General features: G+C 48.2%; 1 protein-coding gene across 1 annotated transcript in view; it reads right to left on the bottom strand.

Annotated features, from left to right (window-relative positions):
- Positions 1–16,639, bottom strand: part of l(3)80Fj (lethal (3) 80Fj) — a 117,160-nt gene that overhangs the window by 71,434 nt on the left and 29,087 nt on the right. The window contains exons 13-20 of the mRNA XM_089573274.1: positions 15,490–15,565; positions 13,807–13,962; positions 12,484–12,576; positions 9,111–9,183; positions 8,868–9,036; positions 5,543–5,681; positions 4,352–4,470; positions 766–944 (exon numbers count right to left, since the gene is read on the bottom strand). Of these exons, the coding sequence (XP_089429400.1) occupies positions 766–944; positions 4,352–4,470; positions 5,543–5,681; positions 8,868–9,036; positions 9,111–9,183; positions 12,484–12,576; positions 13,807–13,962; positions 15,490–15,565 (1,004 nt within the window). The remainder of the gene's footprint in view (positions 1–765; positions 945–4,351; positions 4,471–5,542; positions 5,682–8,867; positions 9,037–9,110; positions 9,184–12,483; positions 12,577–13,806; positions 13,963–15,489; positions 15,566–16,639) is intronic.

The following is a 16,639-nucleotide window of genomic DNA, read 5'->3' as shown; positions in this document are numbered from 1 at the left end:
GAGAATCAAACCATTCTGTGAGGCAGAATGGAAGAACCATTTCAGAAGAACCATTTTTCCGCACAGAATGGTTCCTCGTACAATTTTACAACATCAAACGGGCAGTGCATACTATTATCACAAGATTGTGTTTATACCGTTTTCACTTCCCGATGCAAGTAAAGACCCTAATTGTAAGCAACTAAAGGGGCACTCTGCTTTAAATTCAAGTGCATCCTTCAAACACGAGGGTTTCAAAACAGGGTTCAGTTCCTTAGTTAATTTTTTTTGTTCCCCCAAGCACCCAATTCTGTGCAGGCCCAAGCCCACGTAGCAACTGTTCACAGCAGACATTCCATTTCTATCCCTAGTCATTACTCATTGCACACTGACATTTCTCGAGCAGTTGTGCACTGCATGCTTTTCCTGTGTGTATGCCGAAAAGGGAGGGACAAGGACAAGCAGGTTCCCGAACACTTTCTGAAAGCAAGCGCAGTTTCCAGAGGCCAGAGAGTTAGAGGCCTTTTGAAAATTCGAAATGATCTTGACCACCACAACTCAACTAAACTGAACTTACAGAAACAAGCTCAGCACAAGGAGGGTTCAACTCCTCCTTCCGTCACAAATTTACTCTAAAATTTAAAAAATGTAAAACCCAACACACTATAGAGGAACTGCACTATGAGGTCAAAACACTTATTTAGTTACCCATCGAGAGCATGGCTTCATATGTTTTTCACAGGCCATCCTAACTGCTCTGCCAGAGTGTGCGCAACCGTGACTCACCTGGACAGTATGCCCTTGTTGAAGAGGACGCCCTCGGGCGTTGAGTAGATGGCGTACTCCTCAACTGTCACGAGGCGCAATTCCGTGCGCTGCAGAGCCGTGAGCACATCGGCAATCACCGCACTCATCACCGGCCCTGGCAGCACCGCCGTCAGGGTGGTGATCGCTCCCTTCACATCCTGTGGCCGAGATGGGCGGAAAAGACGACGCACTCAGTAACGCCATGCTGCTCTGCATCCGGCATAAAGGCTTCGCCAAAGGACGAGTCAACTCTCCCCACTATTCTAAAGAGAACAGTGGCATGAAATCTGCGAACCATACACCTTGGCCAAAGCTGAGAAAGATTATCGCTCCTTTGGGGCCAACAGAATTTGAAATGCACAGACGATGCTAGAGCAGAGCGCCTCGCACCTGAATTCTCTTTCATCAACTCATTTTCCACTAAGTTGTATGTCCAGTCAAACCTCGTTATAGCAAACAAGCAAAAAACCAGAAAATAGTTCAACATCGCCGAAATTCGTGGCGCAAAATTTCACCAATAACTCAAGCAGGAGAAGCGCAATTCAGTCAATGAAAAAGCAGCAACTGGGAGAGACCTTGTCCAAAGTTCTGCCATTTCGAAGCCACTCGCGATGATTGCCATAAAAAAAAAAAAAGCACCAAACGCCAGTTAGGTTGGCCTCCCCACACAGCACTGTCAGCACACAGCAGAGAAAAGTCAAACGCCAGTTAAGGTGGCTTTCCCACATTACAGTGCTGTTGTGAAAAATGAGATGCCAGAATGAAAGCTGTTAGCGCTTTCACTACCCCTGTGACAGTCGAAATGAGCACAGGACAGATAACGGAACACTACAACCGACCATGCCACTGGTTCCGGGGCACTATCGACAGGTGCGAGAGGTGCTATTATCTTCCATGGCACTGGTGGAAAGTGCAAGATAAGAGCGTGAACCAAGGCGCAAACGCCTGGTGCACCACCAACAGTCACCTGTATAGAGAGGCAAAGCCTGTCGCCTGTTTCCTGAGCGGGCACAGCTTGGCACCTGGCATTTCGATACACCCGTTTTATGGGAGAACATGCTCATTATATAAAGCATGAATTTGTTCAAAATATTTATGAACAGTTTAATATAGCCAATTAGTCATAATATTCGTGTTCGTTATATAAAGGTGCAACTGTAATAAGCTTTTTTGTAAAGCAAAATTCCTCTACACTACCTAACAACTGTCAATGAGACAAGAAATGACAGAATCCATTCCATCAAGGCACAATGACTCTCCACAAACTCCACACAAAACTTCTAAAGCGTCCGAATGGTGCAGTTATATAATATACTGAAAGATGTCATGTCACTTATATATTTTTTGCAATTTTTGGAGACCTTCAAGTTCACAGATGGGACTAAAAGGTGACTTCATTTATTTGAAGCACCGCGAAGGGATTCACAATACGCCCAAATAGTTTAAGTTTAAACAAAGGGAAAAATCTTTAAAATATGAAGTTAATAAGTGACATGGGCTGGCACACAAGAAGCACACTGAAGCCATGAGTGGCTCCTGTGTACTAGATGACGTCATAAAATGCCTTGCAGTCTGCAAGTGCATTACAAGCACATCGCGAGATGGCGAAAAAGCTTCCAAACCACAGCCGGTTGTTTTAAATAATGTGCACTCAACTCACTAGTTGATGGGTTTTCTGTATATCAGCACTTCTTCAGCATTTAGCTGCCTTCAAAGGCCCACGATCTGTGGTAGTGCGTTAGTTCATCGTAGTTGTGGGTTTCGTGTGCTGCTGCAGAACGTTACTATATTAGCACGACCGGCAAGCACCTTAATAGCTACACGGCTGGGAGTTTTCTCTCGAACACTGCAAGCGTGCGGCAGGCCGGAAATTCGACGTGGCCGAGAAGCGCGGTACTTGAAACTGTGGTGTGCCTAAATTTTCGTATGCAACTCCTACAGCCGAGGTTTTCGTGGGCCTAAGTCGGGAAGGTTTCTAGCTGGAGATGAAGCTTTCCAAACAGACGTTTAAAGTGAGCATCCCTGAAAACTGAGTGCAGCTGTTCCAAGGGATGTTGTTGTACGTGCTGTGGGTCCGCAGCAGCTGCGACAGCAGCAGCAATAGTGAGGACTAGCAGTCGGTTCAGTAAAAACTTTGTAAAAATAAAGATTAAGGGGGGTGGGGGGAGGCGTCGGCTTGCAATCGCATAAGTACAGTGAAAGCTCGTTAATTCGAACCTCGATAATTTGAATTTCTGGTTAATTCGAACTACACTACTTGGTCCGGCCAAGCTCCATAGAGATCTGTGTATAAAAAGCCCGTTATTCGAAAGCGAGTTGGTTCCGCTACGGATAATTCGAACTATGTACGTGCAGCCGCATCTGGGCCTGGGTGGCTTGGCACACAGCACGTGGCCAAAAAAAAAGCACTTCCGCATAGTTAGAGGCTGCGCACGTCCTAAATGGGGAAAGATAGAACCAGATAAAATGATGGAAGAGTGGGTAAAGCCTAAATGGCACCATCACCGGCGCAGCGGCCGGTGGCGCCGGAGGGTAGGGGTTGGCGGCCGCGGTGGTGGCTGCCTTCCCTCTTTTTCGCGCAACCTTCGAAAACTAAATACTCGTTAATTCGAGCCCTGTTACTTCGGAAATACAGATAAGTTCTGTCGGCACAGTCCTAGTCAACACCCATGAAAGGCTATGTCTTTGGACGGGCGCTACCAATTATGTGCGAAAAACTTTTTTTTTTCTTTGCTAGCGTGGTCCATCCTTCCCCCAACGGAAGGATGGGCCGCTAACGGAAGCACGCGGTCAGCCGCGATCATAACGCCGGCTTTTAGCATCATTCGCTGCAAAAGGCGTTTGCTGCTATCGTGCGTTCCAATGATTGAGTGGCAGACGCCCCAATTGCCCATGGCCCGATAAGGCGAACGTACTGAAAACGAGGCTTGCACAACCAGACAAACGTTGGCACTGTGCCATGTTCGCTTCCCTCCTTGCTAGAGCTAACATCAAGTAAACACACCGTGATGTTATCATGTTATTGCAGCACCTTGGCACGCCGCCAAGAAATGCGCTGTGGACCGTGACGGTGCGAAACGAAGGGAGGGAAGCGTTAACGACAGACAGTTTTTTTTTCCCCAAATTCTTAGGCAAAAATCGGGGGTGGGTGGGTTCATTATGCGAGTGGGTTCGTTACGCGAGTAAATGCGGTACATATACCGTAATGCAAATGTTTCTTGTCAGTTTTTTCGAAGCCATTCAATAATTCGAACATCGGATAATTCGAACATTTTTCCCGGTCCCTTGAAGTTCGAATTAACGAGCTTTTACTGTACAGTATTGATCACAGTGCCAGGTCCGAGAGGCCCCTATTATGCGCGGAAATAAAAAAATATTTTTTGTGACCAAACTGGGGGTGCACCAATTATGCGAGTGCACCTATTATGCGAGTAAATACGGTACAGAGGTCCCAAATGAGACACCCCACTGCTTTGCTCTTCCCGTGTGGCAAGGGCCTGAATGATCAACTTCTACTTTTGCATTCAGCCAAATTGCTACAGGCAAGCAAAAGCGGGCTCCTGACCGGAGTGACGGTGCCCTTGGACAAGAGCGGTGGGAGGGCTTGCTGAGGGTCGAGCGGTGCCTTGCGGTCCAACTTGAGCAGGTCCACAATTCGCAGCCACAGGTTGGAATGGTGGGCAGCTGAAAGGGGTCAAAGAAAAGGGTCGGTCACTCTCCAACAAAGCACAGGACTGTATGAGTTGATATCATTTCACCGTGAAGTGCAACAAGCGACAGGCGGGAGGACGCCACAGGAAATCGGCATTGTGTTTCATACTCGCTCCTGTCTGGGAGTCAGCTGGGAGTTAGCTCTCGGACACGGCAAGCATGCGGCGGGCAGGAAATTCGACGTAACTGAGGAGTGCATCCGATGATGATGCAACCAGAAGGATGCAATGAGAAACACAAGCTGCGAAAAGCGCGCTTTCCGAGGCAAGCCGTGCAAGTTTCCCGAACTGGAAGAAGAGCTGCTCTGCTAGGTGACGGAAGTGCGGAACAACGGCTACACGTTGACACTGGACATGCTGCGCGGCTTCTTTGGGATGAGCGTGCACCAGAGCACAGCACCAGCTCAAGAGTAGAAATACTCCGCGAGTGACGATTGAACGTAGAATAAACGTCACTCATTCCCCGGTTGGTGTTTTTACTTACAAAAAAAACAACAACAAATTCACGCATCGCGTATATGGGCCGCACCCCGAAAATTGGTGCTCGAATCTGGGAAAAAAAGTGCGGCCTTTACACGCGTTTATACAGTATATGAAGGAAGCCTTACAACATGCTTATCTGCGATGCTACTCTGTTTGGTATCTTATGCTGCAAACAGCCTAAGGACCACCATAGCAATCAAGTGCCTCTGGAAAGCAATCCCCCTTTGCAACACAGGTCACAGATACGAAGTTAACTGGAGGTGCACAGAGGAAAACTGATCACTGGCCTTGACCGCGCTCCGAGAGAGAACACCAAAATATAACACCTTAACCCTGTAAACTGGACATTAAAGGGGTAATGCCTAAGCAGTAAGCCACTCGCAGCTTTCACTGCTCCCTCAGATACTGACGTAACATGACCTATCCTGTGAGCAGTGATAGCTCTCAAGCTGACCGGCAACTTAAGTATGTGCAGAACCATTGCATTTCGACACCCACTGACTTTCAAATGCAGTACCAGTGACCTTGTCAGAGTGAAAAGGAGGCCAGGGTTGGATGCTCACCAAAGAGCGGGTGGTGTGCTGGCAGCAGGGACTCCAGGGCAAGCTCCTCTGTGTCCTTGGCATCCAGGTTGGAGCCCGAGCAGATGGCCACCAGGGCCTCAGCCAGGACCTTGGCCTCGGCTGGACCAGACTCTTCTGCCTACGGCACAAGGGAGCACGGGTGGAAGGCTGTCACTCACTAATCCTGAAGTAAGCATACAAAGCCAGAACACGGTCTGTGCTACATGTTCGCAGCACCTCCTGTACTGCATGTGCATGCCTGTAGAAAGGGGTGCCGTGCCCTAAAACTCTACAAGCTGTCCAATAAGATGTGAGAGGAATGACTTATGAAAAAGTTGTGGTCAGGTAAGACTACTACGTTTGACTGAACCTTAAAGGGAAGGAGAAGTAGCGCGCTTCTTGTCCTCGCCTTTTCTGTGTGCTGTCTCAACGCTGTGTTCTTCGTTCAAATCTTGAAGAGACACTAAAGGAGAATGCTATGTCAGGCTAGACTGATAGGTTAGTATCACTTCACAGCAAATATTCATTTTTACCACACATAAAGCTTTTATTATAAGCCAGAAAACTGCATAAAAGCAAAGTACATGTGATGCCGTCACGCGCAGATTCATACAACTGAGGCTGGTGATGCATTTGTGCGCTTTCTCAAGGAACACTATTTCACCGTCAATTGGCAATTACCGTCGAAATACAGAAAGTTCAGAATACAGCACACACACAGCAAGTTCAGAACTGCAAGATCTGAACGGCGTTCATGCTCTGTAGTGCTTGCCACGCGGCCGGTTGAGAGGTTTTGTTCTCACTTCAGCCGTCGAATCAGCTGTTTTGTGCAGACTTCTGGTGTTCCTCTTTTATTTATTTTTTAGTGTCCACTCATACAGATATGCATGCAAGCATGCGAGATGTGAGCATGCAATCGTCCATGTTTTCTGCACAGTGGAAGAATGAATATGCTTTGAAATTCACTGAAAAATGTCTGACTGCTACTACACGCCGGCACCATCACCTCTCATTTGGCTCATTACAAAGAAAAAAGTTTCCCAGTGCGGGTCATCATCCATGCATGCACTACGAGGTGCTGGCATTCAAGGCCTGAGAGATCAATGTATCATCGGGGACTAAAGTGGTTCACTCCACGCGGCGGGAGCCGGAGCAACGGAAAACTGCGTTGCAACGCCGTCTACAAGCGGCGTCTGGGATCGAGACAGCCAATGCGTGACCTTTATTATCAGCAGGCATGTCGCTTGGCTTGTTTCAATGTTTCACACTTTAGCTCACCAAAGTGCCACAGTTTTTCGTAGCTCCGTCTCCCCTCCACGTGGAGTATACCACTTTTGTCCCTGACAGTACAGTGGAACCCCGATTATGCGTCCCCTGTTCCTGCGATGACCTGCATTTTGCAACAAACTAGTGCAAGCCCGGCGGATCTCCCATAGGGATAATGCATTAAAAACCTCGATTATAGAAAGGAAAAATAAGCATGCCCTGCCTCGTACGACGGCCGGTGGAAATCGTATGGAATGACAGACACGGGCGGTGCACCTCACTGGCAGACACAACGTCAACCAAGTTGATTGCAGATCGAAATAAAAATGGAGACACGTGCACAATAATGCGATTGAGTGCACAACGATTTGCAACGACAGTTCTGCTGTCCGACGGCTCGGACTCAGACTCCGTGTGTGCGCTCGCATTGCCCGCTTTTCTGCGCACTTCACTGATGAAGGGGTTAGGGAAATCAACTGTATGTTCATACCAGCATCAAGTTACTGTATAGGCGGTAACAAGATTAGACATTTCAATGATCATCGGCGTCTACTTTGAGAGCACTTTCCGCTGTGGCTTCAGCGCGGAGCATGTTAAACCTAGCGGCACTGAGCGAGCCAGGAGTGAGCGGCACGATCTAGTGATGTTTGAATGCTTGCAGTGTTTGTGGGTTTGTGTGCCAAGTGAAATAAAAAAATAAAAATAAATCAAATAAATATCCACAACTAGGATTCGAACCCACGAACAGATCAGCATCACTGGCCACTGCACGAGAGCACTGGGCTATCGCTGCAGCCGAACACATCTTGTGTTAAACTGCAACACACTCCAGCGCTGTGCACTGCACATAGTCTTCTTCATCAACTAATATTTACTACCAAACTAGTTTTCGCACTTTGAGCTACATGGCGGCAGTGATAGAGAGATGTGCGCTGCATGCATTGGCATGAATAATGTTGTTACAGAAACATGGCACTAGAACAATAAGCGCTGCCATTAAAAAAATTGCACCAGAAGCGCAGCACTGGAGCATAGGCCGCCAGCGTACAATGGGTAAACTGGCAATGACGATAAAAAAATTGAAGGCGCGCATAACTGGCTCCCTGGGCCAGCGGACACCGGTGAATCGCACTTTCAAGCACGTGGCAGCGGTGTCCACCTGCCAAAAAACTGTGCTTTAGCACAATATTTCCTGCTTAGCAATGATAAACCGCCAGCCATTTTTTTTTCCTTTATGGTGCAAATTCCTAGTACACACAATGCTGCCTGCTGCCGCAGAATGACAGCGGTTCTGGAGGCAGTCTGAACAAAGAGACATGTCGCTCACATTGATCGTACTGCGCGCCGCAAAAAGTCTTCGAAAATTTGAAGCAGCCATATTTCTGGCGCGTCATCCAAATTACCATTTTTTTTTTAGGCCCGTGAGACATCTACTTAATGCAGAGGGACGGGAGCACCCGCATGCTTCGTCTAAAGCTGCCTCTTCGACACCGAAAGACATGACTGCAGGTGGTCTCAGAACTAATTCTCGCAGAACGAAAACGGCCGTTCTTATAACTCGTGCAGGAAAAAAACTATTAATTTTTGAAAGCAAGAGTAGCGGATGTGTTTATTACGCAAATTCGTCACTTGTGAAGATTTTCAATTATACGACAGTTTCATGTGGTCCCCTGAAAGTCGTGTAATAGTGGTTTACTGTAGTAGGAAGGGATATTATTACCAAAAATATATTTTAACTTTTACTGACAGATTCTTGTTAATCTATTATTTTCTTTTGTTAACAAGTATTGTGTTACTTTATAACAAGTAGGCCCCCATGAGCTTTTTCCCAAAGGTAAGGTTCTGGTTTTGGTTTATAGGGTTTAACGTCCAAAAAGCGACTCAGGCTATGAGGGACGCCGTAGTGGAGGGCTCCGGAAATTTCGACCACCTGGGGTTCTTCAACGTGCACTGACATCGCACAATTTACGGGACTCTAGAATTTCTCCTCCAAAGAAATTGGTAAAGATTAGACAAAAAGGTCCCCCCCCCCCCCCCCCCCCCCCCCCTCCATGCTTGCCTTCTCCTTGATGTGGCCGTCGACGAAGCCCGAGAATTCGCGCAGCAGGAAGCAGGCCAGGGCGGTGCCACTGAGCACCGAGACCAGCTTGCGCACCGTGCTCTGGGCCGACTGGCGCACCGGGTGGCTGGTGTGGCTCAGGGCCTTCAGCAGGGGCACCACAAAGGGCCTGTGCACAGGCAGAGAAAGGGGCAGTTATCGTACGTGGCAGCAACACACAGGAGTGTCAACACTGATTCTCACTTGAGGTTCGCAAAGCAGGAGTCGGGGTAGTCGAGTATCATCCGCGTGATCAGCTGCAGCACCAGGAGGTACGCTGGAAGGGAGAGAACGGGAGGGAATGAGTGAGGCCAGAAATTTAGGCTTCGTGGTACTTTGTAATGAAGAGGCTGTATGTGCCACGCCCTCCCAAGATGCTCAACACACAGTCACGGCAGGGATAAACAAAAATATTTGCGAACAGTCGATTAACCAGAAGGTTACTTTACATTGTGACCACTTTTTCTGGCAATAGAGCGGAAGTTACGGAGTGAAACGCACCGTTCTTTTCGAATGCAGTGGAATACAGTTGCCGCTTGCAGTTATTAGCTTTCTCTTAAAACATGGCAGACTGTCAATATTTGTCATTTAAGGCATACTTCAAACAAAACTGCCGACATTCAACGTTAGAAGGTTGAGGAAACACCAGTTTTCTTAATTACAATGCAAATGATACGTGCGTCTTGTTACAAGAAGCCTCCATAGATGGCGCCAGCTACAGCAGTAACGGAGTGAAGTACCGTGGAGAGAGCAATGTGCCAGGCAGCCAGGCTGACCACGTATACCGTCATGCAGCCGAACCATCATTTGGCAAATTACTCATTTACGGATGCTCCATCCCTGCAGCCTTCAATTCACTGCCAAGAAAGGCTGCTGCGGAGGAGTATGTATGCGACAGACTGCTGACACCATTAGTGCTGAAAATGTGCACCTGGCAGCAAAACACCACAAAAAATCAGTGACAGAGAGGATTCCAATGGCTTAACAAAGCCGATGAAACAAAACGCAACTGAGAACCGGCCCAAACAAAAGGGGGCAGCACAAGCTGTACGTGAACAACGAGTCCATATGGAGCCCAATAATTCTTGTTCATGTACTTTTATGCGCCAAGACATTTATTTATTTATTTATTCATACTGTTAACCCTTACTGAGGGTCATGACAGGGAGGGAATCAACAATACATATAAAATCAATAACACATCTAAAATTTCAAATGACAGAACACAGTAACAAACATTTTGAGTTACAATTATACAGTTGAATCCCGGTACAACGAACGCCGCTTCAACGAAATTTTCGCCACAACGAAGTAATTTGCATTCCCCGTGAAACCCCCATAGGACTTAATGTATTAAAATTTCCTCAAAAACGAAGTACTTTGCGAGCACGTGTTCGCTTCTACGAATTTTTTTTGCGAATTTTCGCGGGTGAGTGGACCCTCCGTCTTGTCTTTCTTCAGAAGTTGAGTGCTGAAGAGCGACTTTCCCGTTCCCGCCGTTAATTTTTTTGCATCGCAGACTGTTGGGGGGGGGGGGGGGGGGGGGGGGGGTACGCGCACTTAATCGCACATCCTCCTCGCGCACACCCTCGTGTGCTTTTTTTTTTTTTATCCAGATGCCCACGTGATTTTTGAAGTGACGTCACGCCCCGCTCATTGGCTCTTTGCTGGGCTTCTTCGATTGATGTAGCTCGCTGTCATGGTGCTCGCGGTTTCCTGTCAAGCACGAAAGCGCGTCATGATAACTTGCTAGCGGTGTTGGCTGGTAAGCGTTCGCGGCCTCCAAGCGAAGAGGGGCTCCTCGAAAGCGCGTGTAAAATGCGCCAGCGCACGGCATCTGCTAGCGTCTTCGGCCGCGTCCTCCGTGGCCGCGTCGTCTGCTAGGCACCGAGCGCGTTTCAGGCAGTCTGTGTGGACCGGTGGGCGGAGCCATCGGTGGGCGGAGCTTCGTGTCCTGTCGGAGAAAAAAAAAAAGGAAAACGCGAGAGTGCAGGAAGAAGCCCACTCCGCTTCACCATTTCTTCCTTTGTGTGTGCACCGCTTAGCGTGGTCTCGTCGCGTCTCTGCTCTGCTGAATTCCTAGGATGTCGCCGCCAGCGAAGAAGCGGAAATTTCTTTCACTAGAAGAAAAAGCGCGTATTATCGCCGAAGCAGAAAGCGGGAAGAAGAAATCGATTATTGCCGCAGATTTTGGCATCGCGCCGAGTTCGTTATCAACGATACTGAAGAGCAAAGAAAACATCGGTAAGGCACTTGCGTCGGGCACTTCAGCTCAACACAAGAAGGTGACGCAGCCAACTGCGATATTAGCCTAGGGCGGCTTACAGCCGGCGTTTTGTCATCGCAGGGGTCTGTTGAACCCCGAGTAGCAGTATCAAGACGTTTCGTTGGAGCGCGCGTGAGCATTGACTTATGCAACGCCAGGCCGGCGGCAGCAAGCCCGCGAGAGCGCCATGGTAGCACGCAGCGGTGCAGATGCGATGAGGCCCAACGGCTCTCGAAACGATGTGGGGGAGGAGGCAAGTAGAGGAGGTGGTGAAAGAAGGAACGGAGAAGAGGAGGAGGAGAGAACGGAGAAGAGGAGGAGAGGCGGCGTTGGGCGAGAAGAGAGGAGGAGGACAGGCGGCGTTGGGCGAGAAGAGAAGAGGAGGAGGAGAGGCGGCTTTGGGCAAGAAGAGAAGAGGAGGAGGAGAGGCGGCGTTGGGCGAGGAGACATATGCAACGCCAGCCCGGGATCAGCCGACTCGTCTGTTTTTTCTCGACAACGAAATTCCGCGACAGCGAAATTTTTCGTACGCCCCGCCGATTTCGTTGTGGCGGGATTCAACTGTACAAACGCCATCTCAGAAAGCTGCTGAGCTAGAACAAATGACACAGAAAGCGAAAAAGCACATACAAAGTAACAGGACGCGACGCACGAGGGACAACATTTTAGCGTTCATTAAAGTATTGATCGAGACTTTTCTGGAATGCTGTTTTACTAGCACTTTGTAAAACATGAGTAGGCAATTTATTCCACAGCTCCAAAGCAACCTGCTGTTGCTTCCATTACATACGCATCTTGTGAATAAAACACTGATGTGACATTAGAAAAAAAAATTGCGGGTTTAATGTTTTGAAGCGACAAATGAACTGTGAGGAATGCCGTAGTGAAGGGCTCCAGATTAATTTACACCATCAAGGGGTTCCTTAACCTGCATTGATATCACACAGCACACGGGCGCTTTTGTATTTGGGCCCTACTGATAAATGGCTGCCTCAGCTGGGACCAAACAACCTGTTATCGCCTTCGCAGCCGCAGCCAAACGCCAAAGCCGCTGAACCACCGCGACAGGCAAGAAAAATACATTTGGCTCTTGGCTCTACAAGTTTCTTGAAAACTTTGAGCATGGCAACCACGCGTTTAAAACTGCCAACATGGTTGTTACTTTGCTATAAGCTCCTGCCCAAAACAAATAATGCAAACGGAAGGACATATAAAACCACAGAGCTACCGAAAGCATAGTCAGTAGGGTGTGCCTTGAATGATAAGCTAAGCCCCTGCCTACCGAGGAATGATGAAAAACGACACTCTTACTGTCTTCTGATGCCGCCTGTAGAAACTTTTCGGCAAAGAAAGGCTGCTTTTCAGGATCTAGAAGCTGTGTGACTATGCTCTTGATCTTGTTTTCTGCAACAGGAGGAAAAACAGATGGTGTCATCACTTGCCAAGCAAAAAGAACACTGACAGAAAACATTTTTTAAGTCTGCAATGACCCCTCGCAGTAAGTTAAACAGTCACCTAGCCAGTAAGAAAAACACAATCGTCTACTTCAGCCCACTTCGAAGTTTTTGGCAGTTGGTATCTCAGGAATTAACCTTTACCAGTCTTAATCCACAAAGATCTGCAAAGCTAATGTCCAATGTCATATTCATTAACTGATTACACGGGAATGGCAGTGGAACCAGTGCTGGTACAAGCTCCCAACAATGAAGCACAGTGAGCATGATCCACAAAGCTGACGAACAGCACGGATTTCGGCAAGCGTACAAGACAGACTACAGTAACCAGCAATAATCATGAAGCTGTTTCAGTGTGTTTTCTGTCTACGTCCAATGTGCCTTTCTTCCAATAAATTTCACCATAAGCCAGCCTTTGTCCTGTACCTTGCTCTATTTGTTAGCATTTGGATTTTACATGGTGGTCTCATGACGCACCAACTTGGCCAACTCTTCATCAAAAAAGCTGCAATAACAGTGGCACGGTGAATGAGGCTATTGCCAAATGCCAAACAGACGGCAGGAAAAAAGATGGTTTATGGAGGTTTAATGTCCCAAAGCGACTCAGGCTATGAGGGACGCCGTAGTGGAGGGCTCCAGAAATTTCGACCACCTGGGGTTCTTTAATGTGCACTGACATCGCACAGTACATGGGCCTCTAGAATTTCTCCTTCATAGAAATTCTAGCCGCCGCGGCCGGGATCGAACCCGCGTCTTTCGGGTCAGCAGCCGAGCACCATAACCACTGGGTCACCACGGTGGCCCAGGGAAAAAGAGTGAAGAATGTTAAGAACGAATCAAAAATTTACTAGGATGCAAACTCTCTCTCCCCATGATGTACAGCGTTGCATGTGTTGTGCGCTGTGGAGCTACTTGCATGCTTGCATCATCTTGATGTTAGAAAGACAAACAACTCCATGGATCATTGGCATTTCAGGTGCAGACCATTACTGCAAGGCATTTATTTAACGCCTGTAAGTGCACATGCACACTTTATATGTGTCTGAAGCTCTGCTCTCCTCTGCCTGCAACAACAAAGCACAGTGTCAACGGTGCCAACTTCCGGCGCGACATTAGCTCATGGGCCACGCCTGCTGGCACTCTTCCATGCATGCTTGTTCAGTGACTGGGGTGCTCTCACCGGAGGGGGACCCGGCCGGCTGCAGGCGGAACAGGAGGCAGGCGGCGGCCAGGCCCTCGCACACAGGCCCCGGCTGAGAGGGCTGGGCCAGGGCCCGCTCCACCGCCTTCAGCACCAGGCCCAGCACGGGCTCCACCTGCTGGCAGCCCGGCATGCCTGCACAGAGAACCAGGAGGGGAAGGAAAAAATTAGGGATAATAATTTTAGGGACAATTTAGGGATAGGATTTTAGAGATGATGGCAATTTTTTATGATCTTAGGGATACAGTAGAACCCCGTTCATACGTTTTTCACCGGACCGGGAAAAAAAAACGTAACAGCCGGGAAAACGCAACAGTGAGGAAAGCACCGAAAATTAATGAAAACAGTGCAGCTTTGACTTGAAACAATTTATTTCCGCAAATTGACTCTAGGACTTTAAAAAATCGAGAATGATGGATTGCAGTTTCTTTCGCTCGCTGGAAAGAACAACGCGTTTCTCAATAGCAAAGGCCGCATTGCTGTCAGCGTCGCTTTGCGGTGCGGCCACACCGCACGCAGCAGTGCTGTGCAGTTCACGCGCTCACTGCAGTCCACGCTGAAGCGACGCGTCAAGCACTGAAATGTTCGTAGGCTGCTCGCCACGCTGCTCCCAGTAGGCCGCCCCGACTGCCTGTCGACTGCGTTTAGTACGTCCAGGGAAGCACCTTCCCCTTACGCAACGCTATCACGCCATCAAAGCACGATAAATATGTTGTTGCAACTGAGAGAAGGATGAAAAGGAAATTGCACGGGCCTGCCGACTGGCTCCAGCCGAGCCACCACCGCTGTCACTTGCAGATAGAGGAGAGTTAAAAGATAAAAATAAAGAGTGAAAGAAAAGAAAAGACGCACGTCGCAACATCTGCGTCCGCCGAAGCGAACGCTGGCTGAGAAAAACAGATAAGCGACCGCAGCTGTGCGCCTCCTCGTCACCACCTCCCAGATAAAGATCGCGGCATTCGGCGTTCGCGAGGCAGATAGCCATCTAGCGGCGGCCTCTCCAACTCGCGTGCGGCTTCTTGCAGCCAGTTCCGTAGCCAAGCCTGGCCAAGACTCGTCAAAAATCAAAATGCCGGTTGGCGCGCATTGCCCGGGCGGGTTCGGGGAGCCCGGTTGCGACGTATCATGCGGGATCGTTTCCTCGGCTACGACGTAACAGCGGGGTTCCCAATACATTGGATCCTATGAAAGCTATGCCGGGACCCGAAGAAAACGACGTAACAGCCGGGAAAACGCAGCAGTGAGGAACGTAACAGCGGGGTTCTACTGTAGTTAGTGATAACATAGCAGCCAGTAACAATTCCAGAACACTGCACGTCACAGAACCAAGAGAAGAAAAAATTGGGGAGAAGGAAAAATAGGGACATCAATTTTAGGGATAACATCATTTTTAGGGTTTCAGGGATAATTGGGGACAACGTAGCAGCCAGCAACGCAACCAGAACACTGCACAGTTCTCTCCAAGGAGGGGAAGGAGCAAGTTACATAATTTTACACCACTGAAACCTGCAAGAAGAAGCACAGCAGGGCAGGACAGTATGAACATCTGGTTTTCAGCTACACGTAATAGCAAATGACTGGCTCTGCCTTGCACGACTGATTCACTAGCAGGGCACTTTGCTTGGATCAGTACAGTCAAAGAGTACATGGCTCCACACTCACCGTGGAAGGCTGAGATCATGCACTGCAGGTATCCGTATCGTACGGCCGAGGTGGCGGTCTTGTGCTCCATGCCTTCCTGCGTACACACACAGCGGTGCACCAGAACTGAGTCAGTAGTTCCAGGCAAGAAGGTATGGTACAGTATGTGGTGCTTAACGTCCCAAAGCAGCACATGCGTTTTAGACCACGGTGCGGAGGGCTCCAGATTAATTTAGATCATCCAGGGATCTTCAACGTGACCTAACATTACACAGACCACGGGTATCTTTAGTGTTTTGCCTCCACTGAAATGTGAAACTTGGTAGAGCAGAACAATGGGCCAGTTGTAGCGACATATTCAAGAAAACTTACCGCACAATAACACAAGACGGAGGGAGAAACACATACACACACACGAGTGCAAACTTGCAACTGTATTGATACAGTTGTAAGTTTTCACTCGTGTGTGTGTACATGTTTCCTCCTCCGTCTTCTGTTATTCTGCGCAAAGTTTTCTTGAATATGAAATGTGAACATTATAACCAGAACTTGATCCCACGAGCAGCGAAGTGCCACAGCAACTATCAGTAACTGTGCACACTCCATGCAATGAGAACAAACCATTTTTTCTGAGTCATAAACCTCCCTACTGCTACTTGTTGAGAACACAATGAAACAGAACACAAGCAATGCAACCTTCACTACCACGTTTTTCCACAAGTAAACACCTCAACCTGGATAAAAGTACAACACCAAAGCTTCGAGAAATACCGCAGACTGGTTTACAGAAGTCACTTAGTTCATGCCTGAGGAGACTGCCCAAGCCTGTGAAGACATGATGGAGGAGAAACATCACTACAGCTAACTAAAAATTAGGGGTGTGCGAATATCAAATTTTTCGAATATGAATCAAATACGAATACTTGGCTCCGAATATCGAATCGAATATCGAATAATCAAGGACAGACGCATTTAACCACTACAAAACATTTATTTGAACACCGAAGAACATCACAGTTCAACTATCAATGATTACATGAACACAAAAGGTGTGTGTGGCCGCACAAGAAGTATAAAATTCTCGAACATTAATCTTAGAAGAGTGTAAATATCAGAGAATACGGCTAGTACACAGCATTGATTAAGGCTAGCTTGCCATAAGCACAAAAGC

The sequence above is a fragment of the Amblyomma mixtum genome, chromosome 2, assembly GCF_055824585.1.
Source record: "Amblyomma mixtum isolate Tamu chromosome 2, ASM5582458v1, whole genome shotgun sequence".
Taxonomy (NCBI): Eukaryota; Metazoa; Arthropoda; class Arachnida; order Ixodida; family Ixodidae; genus Amblyomma; species Amblyomma mixtum.
This window is presented reverse-complemented; position numbering and strand designations above follow the sequence as displayed.